Source organism: Solanum lycopersicum, chromosome 1 (assembly GCF_036512215.1).
Source record: "Solanum lycopersicum chromosome 1, SLM_r2.1".
Taxonomy (NCBI): domain Eukaryota; kingdom Viridiplantae; phylum Streptophyta; class Magnoliopsida; order Solanales; family Solanaceae; genus Solanum; species Solanum lycopersicum.
The window spans coordinates 72,821,777-72,845,090 of record NC_090800.1 but is presented as its reverse complement, the minus strand read 5'-3'; the positions used below and the strand labels follow the sequence as shown (position 1 = coordinate 72,845,090).

The following is a 23,314-nucleotide window of genomic DNA, read 5'->3' as shown; positions in this document are numbered from 1 at the left end:
TCCCTTCACTCTAACGGAAGAATGATTAGGACAATTAGAGTAGGGAAGATATGCTCTGATTTTGGTGTCAATGTCTGAAAAGTATGACGAAAGATATTTGTGTACCATTTACGATAGTTCGGAGATATATTTGTTCATTTTCCCAATTAAGAATAAACTTAATCTCAATATTAATCTAGAAAATTTTAATTGTACTCACCACCTACTTTTATTATTCCTTGATCCTTGGGGTGGTTGATTGGATCCAACTGATTTATCCTTTTTCGGAGTTGTTGTGAGATTCTATTTTTCGGATCGCCACTAATTTCTATCTATCATTAGAAGTCTTTAACTTGCCTTACAAAGATTTGAGATGTATTTCAGATTCTAGAATTGTATTATATGTTCTTTATATTTATGCTATCAGGTTCTGAGAATTTTTGCTATTGTTTTCTATCATTTGTGGTCTGACTTTCCTTCGGGAGTCCCATATATGTTTGTTCTTTCGGCTCTCACGCAATTTTAGAATTCTCGAAATGTGTATCCTCATGATCTCAACTTTTGAATCGTGATAAAAAAAATTCGTCTAATATAATATTATTTTATCTCATTTCTCTCAAATTGAATAAAATCAGTTTAAATTTGTGATTATAAAATTAAAATTTAAAACAAACTTTATCCCGAAACTAAATGATCTTTTTAGAATAAAAAAGAGAAGATAAGTGGGGCAACATAGGCATCTTCTTCCGTGCGCTGCGAATTCAATTCCCTTTCATGGGACCATACGCGGTTAAGTCTTGTGGTCTCATTCCCATCATCCTCAACCAACTGGTTCCCTTTTTTTAAAAAAAAAAAAAATTTATAATAAAAAAAATTGTATTTGACTAAATTTGCTTCTTTTAAGTTGTTCAATAAATATTTAAATACTATCTTTGATTTAGGTATAAAAAAAATTGGCAAAGTTCAATAGACTTGTTTAAATTATAATAAAAAAAATTGTATTTGACTAAATTTGCTTCTTTTAAGTTGTTCAATAAATATTTAAATACCATCTTTGATTTAGATTTAGGTATAAAAAAATTTGGCAAAGTTCAAGAGACTTATTTATATCTTTGATCTTTAAAATGAATATCAGAAAATAGTTAAAAGAAAGGAATGATATAAATAAGAAAAATAATAACAACTTGAGTGAAATTTTATAAGAGGATAAAGTATATAATGATCTTCTCTCATTATCTCGTGAAGGTAGATGGGAGAATTGTTTTTGAAAGATACTCATATCGAGTACACCTAATCCAAATACAGAAAAAAACATGTAAAAAATATAGCAACTAACATAAATAATTTGGAGTAGACTAATAAAATTGTACGACTTAAATTATATAGAGTAATAAATGATGAATCATATAATATTGATTTGCAGAAATAGGGAATTAAAATAAGTATGAAATATTTAGTTATTTGACATCAAAATTTTGATCCATGACATTAAATAGCTAGAAAATTTAGTCAGAATTTAAAAAAAAATTAAGATATCCTTTTTATTTTAAAATAAATTTGATTTTTTCATTTTTATATTTAAAATGTATTACAATTATATGGGTAAAAATATTTAAAAAGATAAAATAACATAAGTAAATATCATTCTGATTAAATTTTCTGATCAAAAATTTTTTTTCTTTAATCCAAATCATGACTTTAATTATCAAGTTCGAATCTATTTTTATTTGTAATGTAAAGTTGTGATATTTTCTATGTAAAGCAATAGGGTGTTAGTCTTTAAATACAACTTTTTAAAAGAAAGAAATTAAATTATCAAGTTCGAATCTACTATTATTTGTAAAGTTATGATATTTTCTATGAAAATCAATTGGGAGTCGGTCTTTAAATATAACTTTTTAAAAGAGAGGAATTGATGTAAACTTTGTAATATATATTTTTATAAGTGAAATTATTTCTATGGATTATTTTGAATCAATCAGTAGCTCAGCAACCTCATTGAAGGTTTTGACCATTTTAATATATATATATATATATATATATATATATATATATATATATATATATATAATTATAGACAATTTTCGAACAAATACAGCTAAAAATTTGGTCTTTAGGGTTACACCATTGACCACTTCAATATATTCAAATTCTCACCAAATATTCTTTTTTTAATAATTATGTTATGCTTATTTGATCATATTTTTACGTGTGTCGGATCACATGTTCACATAGACAAAGGACTGCCACATGGACTTTTTCATTTTCTTTCAAACATTAGATAACTTCTGATGTTCTCTCTGTTACAAAAAGAATGATCATATATTTTTAGTATATTTAAAAAAAATAATTTTTTTTGTAACATTTTAATTTTAAACTTTCACGTGACATGTTTATGATCACAAGATAAAAGGATATTTTGATATATTTGGCATAACTTTAATTTAGAGTCATAAGATTTAAAAGTCTTCTTTCTTTTTTTAACTCCGTTCCAAGTTAAAGTAGGTCATCCTTTTTTAAACGAAGGGAGCAATAATTAAGAATGATGTGATAAATTAGTTTATTTTTTTAATGCAAATTTTTTGTATTTAGCCACTAAAAATTAACTTAATTATTTTTAATAGATATAATTTGTTAATTACGATTTGTATCTGCATGTTAGAGCGAGGAAAGAGACAAACAGAATTGGAGAGGGAAGAGAGAGGCGAGCAAGAGAGTATAGAGAATGGAGAGAGACAAATTGTATGTATATATCTATCAAATAATTATATATATTTAACTAATATACATATGTATTTGTATATCTGTCAAGCAAGATTCGAAGTGGGAGGAGAGAGAAGCGAGTGAAATTGGGAGAGATGAATGAGAGAGGACAGAGAGTGGGGAGAAACAAATTGAATATGTATATCTGTAAGATAATAATATATATGTAACTAGTATACATATATATTTGTATATCTGGCAAATGAGATTAAGAGTGGACGAGAGAGGCGGGTGAAATTGGGAGAGGCGAACGAGAGAAGACAAAGAGTGGAGATAAGCGAACTATATATGTATATATGTAATTGGTATACATATGTGTTTGTAAATATGGCAAGTGAGATTCAGAGTAGACGAGAGAGGCGGGTGAGATTGGGAGAGGCGAATGAGAGAGGACAAAGAGTTGAGAGAAGCGAATCGTATATGTATATGTGTAACCGGTATACATATGTATTTGTATATTTGACGAGTGAGATTGGGAGAGGGGGCGAGATTGAGAGAGGAAAGACGGAGAGTGAAAAGAAGCTAATTGTATTTGTATATATGTCAATATATATATATATATAAACTTTGATTTTTTCGATTTTCTAAATCTGTATCCAAATCGAAAAACCAAACAAAGTAAATTATAAATTCAAATTCAAATTCAAATCAAGAATCCAAAAAATCAATCCAAATTAAAATTAGATTTAGTTTAATTTACTTTTTCGGTTTAATTCAAATAGTGCATGCCCCTAATATCACTGAATGAAAAAAAAATTAATCTTGTCTTACTTTTTAAAAGACGAATAATATAAAATAATTTTTACTTCAATCTACTTTTACTTTTATATACTTAAAATAGATCTTCGCTTTTACGTATTTAATTTAGAAAGTCAAGATAATTTATTATTTTTTCGTTCATTTTTAATTGTCATGATTTTTTTATAGAGTCAAACTATAAGAACTTTGCCTACATTTTACGATGTATTTTTTTAATTATATTGATATGCAAATAAATTACAACTTAATAGTATTATTCATATAATTTTTGAATATCTAAATTTTTTGTTTGAAATATCGAATTAATGTAATTTAATTTAACTTTAAAAATTAATCAACACAACATGACAATTAAAAATAAATAATAATAATATTTAATTTCTAATTTACCACCGTATTAACTATAGTTATTTTTATTACATTTCTCAAAACATTAAATTTATTATATTCAATATGTAATATAGTAAAATAGTTACTCTATCTATAACTCCTTAAGGCTGTGCCAACTCAACAATAAACAAATAAAATAAAAGAAGGGAGCATTTTTAAAACTTATGACAAAGTAATTTGAGAGGGAGAGAATAGCTAACCATTGTTTATGAATCTACAAGGATAAATTAATTATATAAGAAAAACTCTCTTATTACATTTTTAAAGTTTGTTTTAGAGTAATAATAAAATTATTTTTATTTGATCTATCATTTTCATGTCTCTAATTACTTATTTATTTTTTCTTTTTTAGTTGTTCTTAGTTACTTGGCCATTTTAACAAATCAAGAAATGACAAATTTATTTTATCTATTATAGTCTCAATTAATTATTTTAGAAAAAGTAGAACTTCTTAAAAAATTTAAATTTTTAATTCATCCACATCTTAATTAATAAGGGTATAATCATAAACTCACTATGTTAATTATTTTTTTTAATAGGTATATTAATTCAAAATTGGACAAATAATAGGAAAAGAGAAAGTATAAGTCCTAAACAGTGTACTAACCTCATGGTATAGTCAGGGATGTCCAGTTGGACATTCTTTATCGGAAAAAACTATTGTATATATAAATAAAATGATAAATAATATGATTAAATATATTTTAAACACTCTTAACATATAGCCTAGTGATTTCATCTATTTGGAATGAGGAAGTGCTCGTCTATTTGAATTTCACTAGTCCTATTTTTTGAAAAAAAAATTTATTGCGATATTTTTCAGCACTTTTTATAAAATTTCTGGCTCCACTACTAATTGTTAATTTAAATGATGAAGCCAATTTATTAATATTTGCAACACAATAAATTATAGATGTCACACCCTAGAAATATAAACTAGAAATATGTCCTTTTCTTAAACCTGATGTAAATATAAAATATCTCATTTATAAACTATTTTTTATAAATTATCGATGTCACACCCTAGAAGTATGTCCTTTTTTTAAACCTTATGTAAATATTAAAAAAAAAAATATCTTGTCCTTTTTTTAAACTTTATGTTAATATTAAAAAAAAAATATCTCGTTTACAAACTATTTTTTATTAATTAATTCTTTTTTAACAATATTTGAGATGAATGATTTATCATGTGACAAGAAAAAGGTGGAATCCAGAGTACAATGACCTACTCAACTAATTTTCTACATGAATTTAGACATGATTTTTCTTTTTATTTCCTAAATTTTTTTGTAGAAGTTGTATGAAAATATAAATAATATGTCTAGCTGTTAAGAAACAAAAATATAAATAATAAGAGTTGGTTGCATTTATAAGATAAGGTAGCTTGTAATTTTCAGTGAACTAATTCATGTTCATTAATATTAATTAAAACAAATATAGTAGGTACGATTTTAATCTGAAATCTAAGAATGTTATATACGCCACAATATATTATTAATGTCATATCCATATTATTTATGATTCATAATTATACAAAGACTTTTAATTTGCTATAGTTGGTGTATTAATAGTTAACGTTATCTTTGACCAAAGAAAAAAAAAGGTAACATATCTAAATTATCTCTCTCTTAATTAATGAATTTTATTTGAACCAACTCAGTTCTAGTTGCATTATTGAGAATTTTGGATAACCTCGTGTAATTAACAGCTAAAAAGTTTTTAATGTAGTAATTTACATCTTATCATCAAATCTTAAAAGGCAAAGAATAGTAAAATTGATTTTAAACATTTAATTTATTTTGTTTTACTTGATTACCAATATACCAGTAAAAAAATGAATAGAGTGTTTAAATTATTTAGGTAGAGTTTGATTTTCTTTTTCTTAAAACATGTTTTTAGAGTACTTCAGCATTTAGTATATGTACATTAAGGTGAAAAACTTTTTATGTATAATTAATGAGTAATTTTACGTAAACTTAAATTTTATCTTTCAATATTGTTAATTGTTATTGTTATCTCTTGTATTTATTATAGTAATAAAAAATACTGTTCAGATGAACATAATAATAATTTGAATAAATAAAATTTATTGTTTGTTCTTAATAATTCAATATCCTCACTGTATTTGATGTCGCAGATTATTTATTCTAAAATAAAACGGATATACCTATTGAAAAAGTGTGATGCTTCATCTTCGATAACTTCAACACACTATAAAGTCAGCAACGAAATCACACAAGGATCTATTTATTTTTAAAAAAATGTATGTAGAAAAAGGAGAAAATTCGATGCGGAAAACTGACAAGAAATTTCTCTATTATAGCAATGATATATGTGAACTCACCTATGTGAAATGCAACCACCATGAATCTAGGCCATGGATTTAGGGTTGAGCTAATATGAACAACTGAAATGGAGAAGAAAGCAATTTACAGAAGAGAGAAAATAGAGAGAATCTTATTCCATAGAATCATATTGAATTACACTAAAACTGATACAAGACTATCTATATATATACTGCTAATTCTAACTGAAGTTTAACATATTCTTTTCATGCACATTGCTTCTACATAACCACCTATCTAACTAACTCTACATAAGTTAGTTACATTTCAACTAATTGCCACGTCACTAGGCTCAATACTCCCGCTCAAGCTGAATGGTGAGAAGACATTCATCATTCCAAGCTTATTAAGTAAATGATAATCTTGAGCCTTCCCTAGATCATTGGTAAACAAATCTGCAAGCTGCTCTTTGGTACCGTGATGAGTTTTGATCATCTTTTTGTATTCTTTCCCTCACAAAAAGACAGTCTATGTCAATGTGTTTGGTTCGTTCATAAAAAATCAAATTAATTGTTATTTGTATGGAAACCTTACTATCACAGAACATATATATTGGTTGTTTCACCAAAACACTAAGCTTCTTGAATAAGCCTGTCAACCAAGATACTTCAGCCACTATTGATGTCATGCTTCTAAATTCAGCCTTTGCTGAATTCCTTGAAATTGTCTCTTGCTTCTTTGCCTTCCATGAGATCAAGGAAGTACCAAATTTAATCATGTATTTTGTTATTGATTTCCGAGCTTGTGGACATGTAGCCCAGTCTTAGTCACAATATGCACATAATTGTTGTGGGCTGGCAGATGTCATGAGCAATCTGAGTCCTGGTGTATTTTTGATGTATCTAATTACTTTGATGGCTGCAATCATGTGAGACTCCTTAGGCTTGTGCATGAATTGACTAAGAGCCTGAACAACAAAGGCTATATCCAGTGTAGTCATGGTAAGATACAATAGTCTTCCTACCATCCTATGATATCTACTAGGATCATCCAACAACTTGTCCTCAGTGATGCTACCTGTGGCTTGATCAAATTCATATGAAGTGAGATTGAAATTGAAGTCTACTGGTGTAGAATAGGCTTAGCTCCCCTTTGCCCTGAATCTGCAATCATCTGAAGGGCATACTTTCATTGATTGACCAAGATAGTTGAGGTATTTCTGGCAATTTCAAGCCCCAAGAAGAACCTCAAAACACCAAGATCTTTCATTTTAAAAATTTGTTGGAGTTGAAGTCTGGTAGACTGTAGAAGATTAGGATTAGAAACAATGATGTTTAGACCAACAGATAATGTGAAGAGGGAATAGTCAAAATGGCTTTAAGTGAAACCATGTCTAAGAGAGCAATAGTAAGCTTCAAGTTCCATTGTCTGGAAGCTTGCTGTTAAGCCAGAGAGAGATTTCTCGAGCTTGCAAACTTTCTGAGAAGACTGAGTATGTTTGGAAGCAAAACCAGTACGGTAAATGTAGGTAAACCTCTTCAAATAAGTTACCGTGTAAAAAAGCATTATATATATCCATCTGGTAGAAATGTCAATGTTTGGAAGCAGCTACAACTAAATAAACCTCATAATCACCATTTTGGCAACATGAGACAATGTCTCACTATAGTCTAGGCCTTTATTTTGACTAAATCATTTGACAACCAACAGTGCTTTAAACCTTTCAATAGAACCATCAGCCTTATATTTGATCTTGAATACCATTTGCAACCAATGACCACCTTTCCAGGAGGTATATCAACAACATCTCAGGTGCCATTGTCGTCTAGAACTTAAAGTTCTTGTTGCATAGAAAGAACCCATCTAGCATCCCAAATAGTTTCATTATAATGTCTAGGCTCTACTTCAATGTTGTGAGTTACAAGACAACTATCATAATTAGGTGTACGGGAATCATAACATAAGAATTTGGACATAGGATAAGCACAAGAATTTGCCACATAATCAGTCAACCATATATGAGAAGACTTAATCCTTTGAGATTGCTTAAAGGCATATGAGATGGTGTATCAAGGATAGGAGGCTCTGGAGATGAAGTAGATGGTTATACTACATTAGAAGGGATGCAGGATGAAGTATTATGAGGTATAAGATCATCTTGAAATCTTCCGTAAAAGTCATGACTGGAAATATTGGATCAGGGTTATTTTTAATTTGCTTGAAAGGAAATATAGACTCATGAGATTACATCCCTCATGTATGAGATCAGTTTGGAATGTAAGTCAAGTAATTTGTAGCCCTTCTTGGTGGGTGAATAAACCAAGAAAACAGTAGGCAAAGCTCTGACTGCAAAGTTGTCCCTTATATGTACATTAACTGCATAAGCTAAACAACCAAACACTCTAAGGTTATGTAGAAATGTAGGTTTATGAAAAATACTTCAAAATGAGACTTCCCATCAATAACTGATGAAGGTATCCTATTAATAATATGGATATCATTAAAGACACAATTACCCCCAAAAGGAAGAGGAATATATTCCTTGAATCTTAATGCCCTGGTTATCTCTAAAATATATTAATGTCTCCTTTCAGCCACCTCCATTCCGTTGGGGTGTGCACACACAAGTAATCTGATGGTGCCTTGAGCAGTGAGAAAATCAGTGAGTGTGGCATTCATGAACTCTAAGTCATTGTCAGACTTAAGCACATTGATTGTGGAATGGTATTGAGTATGAATCATGGAAAAAAAGCCTTCAATAAACACAGTCTCATCCGTTGAATTCACTAAAAACAACCAAGTCAACCTTGAAAAATCATCTACAAGAGTGAGGAAATATCTTTTACCATCACTAGAAGGTAATCTATAAGGCCTTTATACATCAACATGTAACAAATCAAATACATCAATTGAGTGACTATGGCTAACTGGAAAGGAAGCTTGGATTGTCTAGCAAGTGGACAAACAGGACAAAAACTAGAAGTACTATCTATTTTTCTATGAGGAAGACTGCCCATTTTCTTCATTACTGCAAGAGGAATGTGACCTAGTCTTCTGTGCCATATGCTGATTGGAATAGAATCTTGGACAATAGACATATACAAAGATGCAGGATGAGAAACTTTGGCAGATAGTTGTGGCTGAACAACATTTTCAAACAGATACAAGCCACCAAATTCTCTACATATGCTCAATACCTTGCCATTGCAAAGGTTTTGAAATATACAACATTCATGATAAAAACCTACAATGAAATTTAGATACTTAGTAAGTCTGGATATAGATAGGAGATTAAATTGGAAATTAAAAACGCAAAGAACATTTCTAATTTGTTGGTTATCCATTATGCTAACAGATTCACTGTGAGTTATATCAGCATATTCACCATTAAGTAAGTGTTCCTTTCCAAACTTAGACAATTGTGTCGAAGGGTTTAACATATCAAGCCTTGAAACTATATGATTAGATGCTATTGTATCAACAACCCACTGTGTACTCTCTAGACTAGAAAGCAAAGAGAAGACAATACCTGAGGACGTATCAGGAGAGTGAGAAGTACCGACAATGTTGGTGTTAGCTAAGTTTGCACCGGCATCAGCACTATGTTCTCGTTTGATCATTTGCTGGATTTGATAATGCTGTTCTGGTGAAAAAATAGGAGCCAATTGACTTGTAGATTGTCCTTGTCCTGTGTGTTGTGATGACTAGTCTGTGTCCTGAATAATACAATTAACAGCAGGTTTGGGGTAAGATTTTCATTTAGATATGTGGTTATAAGGTTCTTTATGATGTGAAATTCCTCCTTTGTCAAAGTGATTATCACCTCTATCAGACTGATATCCTCTAGTAGGTTGAAACCCTCTATCTGTCGTTTGAACAATCAATCTTCTATAATAAGCTCTAGTGTAACCTGGTCTTCTACAATAGTCACACTACATGTCTGATTTCTTTGATTTATTGCTCGAGTTAGACTTATTGGTTATCATAACAACAAATTTATTCAAATCTAATTCCTGCACTCCAGTCGAAAGAGCTCTTTCACTTTCTTCTTGCATTACTAAAGAATAGATTTAATTAATACTAGGCAAGGGTTGCATCATGAAAATCTGACTCTTTGCCCTAGAATATGAGTCGTTTAACCTTAGTAAGGAATTGGAAAATCCTGTGTTTTTGTATGTGCTCAACAAACACCTTAGTCGTCTCACAATTACAAAATGGAAGGGGGGGGGGGGGGGGAATCGAGACATCAAACTCATCCCATAGATCACTAAGTTTAGAAAAATATACAGACACATAACTATTACTTTGGGTTAGGAAGGCAATTTCCTTATGTGGATGAAAGGTTCGCACACTATTTTCTATAGAAAAATTCTCCTTCAAGCTATACCACACTCTACGCGAATCATACACATATCCAATGCCTATCAATAATTATTTGGAAACAACATTCATGATCCAACACAAAACCATAACGTTGTATCTTCCCATCGATTCAGTAATTTACCAGAATAGGAAGATTTTGCACACGTTCCATCGATGAAACCTAACTTGTTTTTTCAAGTAAGACAATCTTCATGTATCGACTCCATAAGGCGTAGTTCTCTATACCAATCAGTTGGATACCAATCAACGTGATTCCTAAAATATCAGTGGATTGAAGAAACAAAGGATAATTGTGATCTGGAATAAGATCTGTGCGAACTGTTGGTGTACTGTTTTAACCCATTGCCAATCGAGCAATTGAAAAAAGGAGGAGAAGAAGAAGAATGCAGAAATACATGCATTAGATCGAGTGCTCTGATACCACGTGAAATGCATCCATCTAAATCTAGGCCATGAATTTAGAGTGGAATTACGATGAACAACTGAAATGGAGAAGAAAGCAATTTACGGAAGGGAGAAAATAGAGAGAATCTTATTCCACAGAATCATATTGAAGTGCACTAAAATTGATACAAGACTATCTATATATATACTGCTAACTCTAACTGAAGTTTAACATATTCTTTTCCTGCACATTGCTGCTACGTAAGCACCTAACTAACTAACTCTACATAAGTTAGTTACATTCCAACTAACTGCCATGTCACTAGACTCAATAATTTTCATAAAAGGCATGGTAACTTTTGGGGGGAAAATGCATATTCGAAAGGAATAGGTCCTGATTGAAACAACTCTACCGATTTCAAATTAATTTTGTCCCACGGACTCCAAATTAATTCTATTTGGCGAATTAGTGTAAGTTAATTTCACAAATTAATTAATTTATGAATCACAAATTAATTATCTAATAAATAATTCAACAAAGTAATATTTAGAAGTGAAATTAATTGACTGATAAAAATTTAATCTAAAAAATTATCAATTAATCACCTTCAAATTCGAAGTCGAGCGATAACTACGACATAAACCCCTCTTACCATATTTGTAGCTCAATCTCATAAATAATATGTCGCATCCACAACACATATATAAGTAATAATCATCATTTTTCATTTAATAATAAGTATCCTTTTTTCACCCAATTTAATTTTTTTTTATCCATTTATTGAGTATGGATAACAATGAAACTAGCCTCTTTTTTCGCCGCATTAATGCTTTTTATCCACTTACTGAGTACGGATAATAATGAAAATTAATTGGTAATTATCTATTAATCACAAATTATATACTGTATTTTTCTTTTGACATATGTTTTAAAGAAAAAAATTAATTGCAAGAAATTTTAACGGTTATATCCTCATATTTTTAGGATATAATATTTTTTAATTAAATATTTACTTATTTATATATTATCACTTTATAACTAATGTATTTATAACCTTAAAAGAAACAATTACTACAAAGAACAAAAAGCTAACTAAATATTTAACTTTTAAAAAAAAATGACAAATACATTAATAATTTAAATAAATTGTTTTTTAGTAAGAATGACGTAACGTAATTAGTATTATCTTTCTCCACTTTTAAGTGTCATGATTTTCTTTTTAGAGGCAAATAATTATAATTTCAATTAATACTTTATGATATATTTTTTATCATATTGATATGTAAATAATTAAAATTTATAGTACTTTTCGTATAACTTTAATAAGAAATAATGACAAATATATTTCAAACTATTATAAGTGATATGTAAGTATTTTTTGTTATGCTTTTGAAATATTAGTATCATTATCATCCATAAATTAGAGTACATATACATTTTTTATAGTAACAATATATACGTGTCATAATCTTATTTATTAAGTTAATATTTATTAAATATCGATAGATAAAATTATGCCATAAGTATATATGTTAACTTTTAAATAAAAAAATATTAATATTCTAAAAATATGACGGAATATTTACATAGAATCTTACAAAATACTGTTGTAATAATTTAGATAAAATAGGAATAGAGGGTAGGGCCCTTTCACTCAATGATTCACTTATCCATCCATTAAGAGTACTCTCTTTCCACAGCTATCTCTTTCTGTCACTTTTCATATTCTCTTTACACATCTTCAAATATTTTCAATTTTCACCTTTCAGGTTACCACCTTTTTTTTATTCTGTTTTCTTGATAACTTTTCAGATTAATTTTCAAACCCCATATGGTTTTTTGTTTTAAAATTTGGTTTTGATGCATTGGGTGTTGAGTTTAGGCATGAAAGAATGTTAAAGATTCAATCTTTATGGTGTTTTAGGGGGATTATAGATTTCAGATCTGGATTTAAGGTGCATTTTTGGTTGTAGGTTTGATGTTTATGAAATTTCTGTGAGGTGGGAGTGTTTTGGTTGAGTTTATAAGCATTGTTTTGAGAAATCAATTTTTAGCTATTTTTTTTGGGTTGTGAGATGAAGTGGGGTTATGGGTCAAAGTCAAGGTGTCGCCAGAGTTCAGTGGTGGCTGTGGCAGAGGAAACAGAGGGGATTGATGAAGTGTTTGTGGAGAGCTGTTGGGCTAATTTGCCTTTAGAGTTATTAAGAGAGGTTCTTATGAGGATTGAAGATACAGAATCTAAATGGCCTTTGAGGAGAAGTGTTGTAGCTTGTTCTGGAGTGTGTAGGAGCTGGAGGGAGATTATGAAGGAGTTGGTGAAGACTCCTGAAGTTTCTGGAAAGTTAACTTTTCCAATTTCTGTCAAGCAGGTAAACAAATTCCCCTCTTCTAATTGTTAGTTATTTTTTCTTCTTCATGATTTGCATTCAGGATTTGAATTTTGAGATGGTATCATATTACAAGTAGTTAATTTGCTGCTTATGGTGTTGTTTTGATTTGGAGTTTTCTTGTTTATTTAAGTGTTTGTGTTTTATAACTTCTTGTTTCTTAGGCTTAAATTGAGATTGAATTGAAGTTCAAGATTAGCTTCGGTTTAAGTTGAGATTGAATTGAAGTTCAAGATTGGCTTTTGCTTAAGTTGAGCTTGAATTGAAGATGTGGAGAACAATGAAATGATATATGTTAGGCACTAGTTTACTCTTTTGGTTCATTTTCCATATTTTTGGTGGCATCTGTTCTGTCTTCTTGCTGATTATATGTCTAATTACTTTTTTTTTCTTTTCCAAACAACTCTTCCAAATTTTGTTTTCTGCAAATCAGATTGTTTTCGAATCCCCACATATGAATTATACTGTCTAATTGCTGAGTAAGTTTTGAACTTAGATGGTCAGTTATCCCTTCCATGAGTGAAAAAGAAGAAAGCAGTAAAAAATTGTGAAGTTCCTCATAAGAGGTTACATATCAATTATGAAGTTCATTACTTATCTTGTTTCCTGTATTCTAAGTAGTATTCCCTATTTTTGCAGCCTGGTCCACGAGACACACTCCTTCAGTGCTTTATAAAGAGAAACCAGACAACACAGGCATATCATCTATACCTCAGTTTGACTCAAGGTGAGCATTCGTTACTGTTTGTGAATCCGCGTCTTCAAATTATCTTATTAAACAAGGGATTGTGTGGAGGGAAGCGTGATGTTATGTTCAGCTAGAATGCATCCTCAAGTTTGGAACCATCTTACATTTTTTATTTATCTATTTGTTGTGGCAGCATTAGCTGATGATGGGAAGTTTCTTCTTGCTGCTCGGAAGTACAGGAAGGCCACCTGCACTGACTACACTATATCATTGGATGCAAATGAAACGTCAAAGGGAGGTGGCACTTGTATCGGGAGATTAAGGTATGGCTTGCTTATTGTTGATCGGGTGATTGCTAAAGCTTAGATGGTGTTTAAAGAGTCTCTTTCTTGTTTGCTAGATCAAATTTCCTTGGAACCAAGTTTACTGCATATGATTCTATTCTTCCTTATGCTGGAGCCAAGCTGGTGAAGAGCCGTTCCACTAGGCTTGTGGGCTCAAAACAAATGAATTCTAGAGTGCCTGCTGGAAATTATGAAGTTGCTCATATTTCATATGAGTTGAATGTACTTGGAGCCAGGTGAGGCTTTACTTTCCTTGCAAAAGTTTGGAGAACTAAATTTTTCTTGACACATGAATTCTCTTTCTCGAAAAATATAGAAAAGCTCTTCTAGTAATGATACTAATGGTAACACATTGGTAAGTGTTAGACAGTGGATAATGATAGATCAATCATCTTATGTAACTAGCAGGGGGCCAAGAAGAATGCATTGTGTGATGGATGCTATCCCAGCTTCTGCCATTAAACCTGGAGGTATAGCTCCCACACAGGTTGATTTTCCAATGGGCAATAGTGGTTCCTCTCTTCCGATGCGATTTCTTCGATCCAAATCAAGTCGCTTGGAGAAGTCTTTGTCTGGGCCTATAGAAACTCAAAGAGAAGGTTCACTGGTTCTGAAAAATAAGGCTCCCAGATGGCATGAACAGCTCCAATGCTGGTGTTTGAACTTTCATGGTCGGGTAACCGTCGCCTCGGTGAAGAACTTTCAGTTGGTAGCTTCTCCAGAGAATGGTGCGGCTGGACCAGAACATGAGAAGGTTATTTTGCAATTCGGTAAAGTAGGGAAGGACATGTTTACAATGGATTACCGCTACCCACTATCAGCATTCCAGGCATTCGCCATATGCCTTAGCAGCTTTGACACTAAAATTGCTTGTGAATGACTCATCTTTGAGGTTTGGCTCTACCTCTTTCCTTGCAGAAGTTCAAATTCACAATCTAGCATTTATAAGTCTTTTCACAATTATCAAAGATAACAAGGTTTTAATTGCATATCGTGTTAAAAACGTCGCAGACGGAACTTCTGTCAGTTCACTCTACGATTCGTCAATTGCATTGGACCTTGTATCTTAAAATCTTGTTTTTAGTCGTCCGAGAGTTAAATTCAAGTACTGTTTATGCTTTGTTAACTGCATGTCTTTAAGCTGGTCATGCAGTTAGTTAATTACCAAAAGGAATTCATAGTGATTGTGGCGTAACCTTCTCTTTTAAGCTTACAATCAGCTTTTACATAAAGGGAAGAGGATGTTCGATGTTGCTAGACTTCAGTGGTTTATAACACATAATCAAAAAGAGTAGAACAGATGAAAAAAAGTTCACACATATATGGTACACTGTTGTTTTAGAAATTCAAGTATCATAGCATGTCAAAGAATGTGTTTGTAGTACCAAGTTGTTATTACCTTCAATATGTTCTTCTGGCTTCTAAATTTCGTGTTTGCATTTGTTCAACAGTGCTAGCAGCCGCGGCGTGGTTGCTTGGAAGTGCAATAATTCCAGTGTTTGAATGTGAAGCACAAGAATGGTGCAATTGCTGAATAAAACGCCAAAGTTGATAAATCATTATTTTTTGTATGTTTTCTCAAGGACCACACCAGAAAAGGGGGATACAGAAACTAAAGAACCAAAAGAATGTTGTTGCAGCTAAAGATTAGAAAGAAAGAAAAAAAAATATTATGATCCTCTTTAAACATATTTTGTATATTTTCTTTTTCTGTGTATATAATTTACTTCAATCACTTTTTTTTTTCCTTGAAAAGACTTTAATGCTGCTCTTGCTTTTGAGAAATAACATATATATTTGTTGAAGGTTACACAACGATTTTACTTTGTAGTATACGTCAAAGACGTTTCGTATTAAAAATACTCTTAAATTTAATGTGAATTATTAGTTTCATTTTTCGTATTGACAGTTTTAAAAATGTTTTCTTGACAAACTAGATTTAAACATGAACGAGTTACATCCTTAAATTATCTCCAAGTTTAGGGGTGTTTTTAACACTTTTTTCACGATTTTTGTTAAGAGTATTGTGCTTTTATAAAAGTTTTGGATCACTTGTTATGTATGTGGCAGATCTACGTTGTATCTAAGTTTAATAGCCAAAGTGGAAAAGTTTGAGAGCATTTGTTATGTATATGGTAGATCGATGTTGTATCTAAGTCTAATTAGCCAAATAGAATAGTGTTTTTACGATTATCACTAATTTAGAGATAAAACTAACTATTTATCTTGAGCTCATATATATTTTCAATACTTCTCAATGAAATGAAATAGATTTAATTAAAAATAGAATAATTAACCAACTAAAATATTATAGTACGATATGATTGTGAGGATCTAAAATCAAACATGTATCACAAAAATTTGAATTCATATTCATTGAATCTACTATAACTGATTTTCAAGAATCATTATTTCGTTGGAGTTTGAATAATTAAGCAAATAGATAAGTAGACATGCTATACTTTGCCACATGTGAGATCTTCCAAATTTTCAAGCTTTCTTGTCTGTCCTATTATATATAAATATCATCGATATTTAGAGTGACTTGAATTTATTTTTATCGTGTGTATCATCAAATAAATTAAAAGAAATTCTTTATAATATTACTTCTTCCATTTTAATTTACGCGGTATGGTGTGTTTGGAAATAATTTTATTTAAGAGATAAATCAAAATCATAAAATTATTCTAAAACATAAAGTTTGATATTCTTCTTTTGACATTTCTTGTTTGGTGGGGTTGTGTTATTAAAAACATGGGCCCAAACTTGAGTCTATATTAGGGGAGACGTATCATTTATGTAAGAAAAATAAAAAGGAAAATTGTATATAATAACAAACTAATAACCTAAATTAAATGAAATAGCTAGGGTTTGATTTAATTGTGCTCCATAGCAAACATTAGCTAAAATTTGTCAGCGTCTCTTTCCCAAAAATCTCGCTCGCCACTCTCCATTCTCGCTCGCCTCTCTTGCTTTATACACAGAAGTGTAAAATTCTGTTTCTGTTTTATAAAGCGAGAGAAAATTGTATATACACATGCAAAAATGTATATCTTCGTGTTATACACTTAATTATACAATTTACAAACATTTTACTTCAAATATTGCAGAGAAAAAGGCCAACGAATTATACAATTGCAGTGAAATACAATTTTCTCTAGCTTTATACAACAGAAATGTATATATTGTGTTTCTGTTTTTGTATAAAGCGAGAAAAACATATATCTTCTTGCTATACACTTATAATTATGCAGTATACATACATTTTATTTCGATTCAACTGTATGCAAAACAAATTATACAATTGCAGCGAAATAGGCCAGCGAATTATACAATTTAGGCCAGCGAATTATACAATTGTATATGTATAGCAAATTATACAGTTTTATGTTTGCTATGGAGCGCAATTATGCAAAGTTTGCTATAACATACAAACATGAATTTTTTGTTTGCTATATTTGAAAGTTGCCCAAAATAAAATCATGGTAAGATATTTAATTGTGCTTTTTGGTACATGACAATTGACAAAGTTTGAAAGTAATTCAATTTAAATCATGTAACATGATTTGAAGAAATAATATGAGTCTATTTATACATGATCCACAAGAAAATATTCACTCATTTTTATAAAAATTAGGAGGTAGAACAAAAACTTTTCCTATTATTTCCCCCTCTACCCGAGTACGTATAAGCTAGCGCGCAATGACTGAAAAATCGTTAATTAGCTTCTTTCTTCATGCATGCTATAGATTTTTATGGCTTGAATTAAACAAATTAATCTCATAGACAAGTTTTATATATTTTTACATTATTATACGTATTTAATGAATTTTTGTTTACTTTCATATACTCTGAAAAGTAAAAAATCGTATTCTTCAATGGCTTGGCCTATTAATAGGGTATTTTAATTGATTTGATATTTTCTTATAAAATATTGAAGGTCATAGAAAAAGAAAAAAAAGAGTACAAAATCTAATTTGTAACAAAGAAAGACTTCTTAAATATTAAAAGTAGTAATATGTTGGAACTTTGAAATAAACATCAAATTTCATTTATTAAGTTACGTAACGGAAGCACTTTGTATTATACATCAAGATGCTTTGCTTGAAACTATTAATATGCATTTGTTGACCTTTTTGAAGAATCCAAGCAATATAACACGTATAAATAAGCAATAGATAAATAGACACCTTATAAGTTGCCAAATGAGATGTTTCTGTGTTTTCAAGGTTTTTCATTCAATTAGTTATGATACTCTATATCACATTCGTGTCGAATTCTTTAAAAATACATTAATTTTAAAGAATTCAATATGCATTTATTGATATTTTTTAAAAATTCGAACAACATAGCACGAATGATACAATTAATTTTCTTCTAGTGAACCAGGGACGGAACTTGAAAGGGTCAAGCCTTTGGCGAAAAATTACACCTACACATGAAGACAATATATTTATATAAATAAATGTTTTTTTTCTAACTTTCTATTGTTAGAAATAAAGATTTCCAACATCTATGAGAGGAAACTAAATAAACTAAATCAAGAAAATCAATTAAGAATCTGCTCTTATATATAATTAAGTTAGATATATATGGAAGATACAATATTTTCTGTAACACATATATACCATAGATATTAAATTCCCGTTAATCCAACCTTTCATTGTATTTTTCTTTTTATATTTCAAACCCTCTCAAGAAAAAGTTTGACTTATCTTACTTTCAGCGTCAATATTATTTGAATAAGCCATAGATAACAAGACACGTTATATGTTGCCAAATGTAAGATGTTTCCATGTTTTTAAGGTTTTTCATTCAATTATTTATGATACTATATATGTTATGGCCGGTGGCCGCTGCCACTCAAACCTACTTTCATATTTCTACGCGATTCATTTGATTCGCGGATTAAATTATTCAAGAATTAGAATTTTTAAGTTAAATTATCCCATCTAAGAGAGAGGATGAAATAATATCAAATTAGAGATAATATGTGATATTATGGATTAAGTTTGAGACTAAATTTATAGTTAAAGATAAAGCTAATATTATAAATAAATTATAATTTTAATAGCAAACATAATTCTGAAGTATCTTATTTTATCAGCGGAAGCAGATAGATGAGTTTTTTGCTTCGTGGAATTGTGTTATTGAAAACATGGACCCACACTCTTTGTTTTTATATGTAAATAAAATCAAAGATGGTAAGATATGTAATTATTCCTTTTTGAGTACATGACAAAGTTTGATGGAAAGCAATTAATTTTAAAAATATATAACATGATTTAAAGAAATTCTATTTCACACTGATTTGAGTTCTATCAATACTCCAAATTGTGAACAATAGAAGAAGATTTACACCAAAACTTGTGAAGAAAAGGAAACACTGATTGCATTTATCCAATGAACTTTAAACTAGTGTTCAATTAATGGATCAATGATATCAACTATAATATGATTAATATCGTATAGATATCGATCAATAAAGTGTGAAAACTAAGAAAGTTCAAATATCTAATAAAATTATCGAGGTGGGCACAAATTGATCCATACAGCTTAGGCCTAGGCCGGGGCTGGGAGAGTTGTTGGACCAACTTGCAATGTTCAACTAAGAGAAAAGAAATGCAACCAAATAACAAATATATTTGAAAGCTATCTTCATAGATTCAAGCCAACAAACAATCTCATACTATAACAATACAAATATATAACAGAAAAACTAAATGACTGCAACTTTCAGCTGCTACCTATTCATCACTATATAACGTGCATTACTAGCGAAATTACGGTTTCTAAGATGATTACCAATATGTACATAGAATCTGAATCTAAGCTGTTTGCATCTGGAGATGATTGCTGGCAACACGTTCTTCTTGTTTCGTTGGTTGATCATCTGAATCCAGTTCTGGTTGATTAAGGTTCCGGACGAATTGAGTGAATGCAGGGAAATGTTCAGGAGAAAAGAAATCAGCACCCATTCTTTGATATGTGAACAAGCTCATTTCCTTTTCACTTGACAACAACTTCTTTATCTGTTCGAAACCATTTGGTGCATTTGCAACCATTGAGTTTTGCCCTAAGATTTCCACTCCGTGCTTTCTGCAAGATGATGTAATTTGAGCAACTAACAACTCTGGGCTCGAGAGAGATTCATTTGGCTGGTGATTGTCCGAGAGATCCATCCCAGGCAAGATAAGTTGGCACGAATGCTTTGCAAACATCTCAACGACTTCTACATAACCATCTCTGTTGGCTGTGTTATAGAAACCGGCTGTTAGCTCGCTAGGATGGGATCGGGTTTTATACCAAGAATGCACAAGAGGAAGTTTGCCACAAATGGAGATAGGAACGTCATGGAATGTTTCAGTGGCAAGTGAAAGAAGTCGGCTTCCATGAGAAATGAGCTGCTCCGAGTACCAAGAAAGGAAAAAGTTACCATAAGTTGTCTCCCAAGATCCTTCATTATCCTTGAAGAAGGTGCTTGTCATGGGTGGTTGATCAGAACCAGGGGCATCGTGTGGACCGCCCAATCCCCACAGAGGATTTCCATTGCTCTCGGCATACTGTTTGAGAGAACTCAGCATGTATTTATCATAACACTGAAACTCACCAGCTCCTTGATGATTGTTCATTTTGGATGGATTGTGATGAGAAGGATAGCGAAGCTCGCCTTCTGGTCCTAGACCAAGGGAAACGCCCTGAAAGATGACACAATGTACTAATGAGTTTTAACTTTATACATTGAAAGATAACTATCATTAGATTAGATTGATGCAAAAATTCTTAACAACCAATGTTAAATTCAATGCAACCATAATGCCCAAAAGCTTGAAAGTTAAACTAAACAATTCATACCGTGATTGTGGAGCCCATGAACGGTGAAAATGCAGTCTTGAAGCTCTCACAGAACTCTTTGTACACTTGAACCGGAGTCTTCCCATCGAGGACAGGAACATCAGTAACAGCAAATGAAAGAGAATCCTTATAGTGTTGTCCTGATTGGTCCTTAAAGAAGATACTAGGATCAGATTCACCAATCTGAGAAACCCATTCTGGGAGTTGAATTTTGGCTTCCTTTGATGCATGGAAGGAAAGTGACACATGAAGCTTAAGTCCCAACTTTTGGATCATTTCAGCAAGTGCAAGGTAGCCTGTCCAGTCATACTTTCCCCTGGTTTCCTTCTCAACAACTCCCCACCAGACGGGGAGTTCTATGCCATCTACACCTAGTAACTTCAATGCTTTTAATCCAGCTGCAATTGCTCTAGCATGGTTTATTGTATTACTACTTGAAACAGCATCAAGTGGCAACCCAACAAATAGTTTCACACCATCACTCTGCAAGAGAATATCCAATAGAGCAGGACATGTCAATATATCAATACAACAATGTTTTAATAACCTAAAAAAGCGTGAGATGGTCGATGGGGCTTGAAGCAAAAAGTGAGAAATGAAGCCGCACACTCCATTATCCATCATGAAAATTTCAAAACTAAAAGAATATCAAACACATTTGAATCTAGTACTATGGTAATTACAATTAATATAATCAATCATACCAGTATAGTCCAATTTCTCAATGATATTCCTATTCATTGAACTATGAAGGACATTCATTCTCAGAGTTAGCTTCAACAGTCTTTATCTAAAGTTCTAAGAGACAATTGTGGTATATAAGAAGGCAACTCAATACTTCATTTATTGACCAAGGAAACAACATAAGCTCAAGTTGCATGATTAGAATGGTAAGAACACCACAAGATACAATTACACACCAATATTACTACTACAGCAACAAAAATATATCCAGTGTACTCCCACACAGTGTCGGAGCTAGAAGTTTCATAAAAATGTCTAAAAATAGCAGCTTGTTATGTTAAGAGTGTCCAAAATCTGTTATTTAGTCATTTCGTATATCATTTTACTTGTATATATGCTATTTTTTTCGATGTAGCTACACCACTCATCCGGACCTTACCCTTACCATCTAAGAGGTAGGGAGGTTGTTTCCAATCTAACTCAGGCTCAAAAATAACATATCAACATTATTCCAAACCCCCAAATTCTAAATCAAAAAAACAATATGACAAATAGCATATTCCCTACAAATCTCAAAACAAAATAAATGAAAACACGAAGATCTGGTAACTTACCGTCTTAGTTTCTCTGTTATTCTTCAATATGAGTGGTTCAGGTTGCGAACAAGCAGATGCTTTCAAACTAAACCTATTCAAAGACTTGGAACGCAATTTTATACACAATTTCGAACTTTTCAAAGAAGATGAAGAAGAAGAGGAGGAGATGTTTGAATTGAAACTCTTTGTAAAACTACAATTCCCAACTTCTCTACATCCCAAATCATTCCTACCCAAATTCACCTGAGAACTTCCCATCACTGAAACCTCCATAATTTTCCTCTGAAACTGAAATATAACCAGAAAAATTTGGGCGTTTTGTCAGATAAACAAATTCTTGACAATCAGCAAAAGGAGAATTTCAAGTAATTTGGTAAACTGAAGGATTTAGTGCAAAAAAATTGAAGAAATTATACAAAAATTTGAGATTCAATCGCATCTGGGACCAGTTTTTATAATAATTAAGAAAGAAACCAATAGAAATAGTGCTAGCTGAATAAGCCACGTGTCATCTTCACAGTTAAACGAAAATTCAAGCCGCATAATTTAACCTTTTATTTATTTCCTTTTCTTGTCCAAATACTCTCCGCTGTCACATATTAAATATCAACTTGCACAACGTTTATTTATTTTATATAAATTTAGTTAAATCCAAAATTGACCTACTAACACACCGGTCAAGAATGATTATATAATTGTTATCTTAATTTATTTTTAATCAATTTCAAATAATATGACAAAATTATATTAAATAATAATAATTTTAAAATAGGAAAAAAAATGAAATTGGAACCACCTAAAAAAGAAAACAGGAGA

General features: G+C 31.0%; 2 protein-coding genes across 3 annotated transcripts; one reads left to right on the top strand and one right to left on the bottom strand.

Moving 5' to 3' along the window:
- The first annotated feature begins 12,572 nt into the window (after positions 1-12,572).
- On the top strand, positions 12,573-16,173 carry LOC101265673 (tubby-like F-box protein 6). 2 transcript variants are annotated; one of them, XM_004229148.5, is made up of 6 exons: positions 12,573-13,313; positions 13,971-14,058; positions 14,213-14,342; positions 14,420-14,599; positions 14,772-15,255; positions 15,815-16,173. In XM_004229148.5, exons 1-5 carry the CDS (start codon positions 13,020-13,022, stop codon positions 15,241-15,243), a joined length of 1,164 nt encoding a protein of 387 aa, XP_004229196.1. In that variant the 5' UTR covers positions 12,573-13,019; the 3' UTR covers positions 15,244-15,255; positions 15,815-16,173. The 2 variants fall into 2 exon arrangements, with proteins under 2 accessions (XP_004229196.1, XP_010321048.1); XM_010322746.4 differs by having other exon boundaries at positions 12,597-13,313; positions 14,769-15,255.
- A 3,813-nt stretch (positions 16,174-19,986) lies between these two features.
- BMY3 (1,4-alpha-glucan-maltohydrolase) lies at positions 19,987-22,919 on the bottom strand. The gene is made up of 3 exons (NM_001247123.2): positions 22,517-22,919; positions 21,219-21,701; positions 19,987-21,061 (listed from the first exon to the last, which is right to left on the bottom strand). The coding sequence occupies exons 1-3, from the start codon at positions 22,769-22,771 to the stop codon at positions 20,192-20,194; spliced, it is 1,608 nt and encodes a 535-aa protein (NP_001234052.1). The 5' UTR covers positions 22,772-22,919; the 3' UTR covers positions 19,987-20,191.
- Positions 22,920-23,314: the final 395 nt, after the last annotated feature.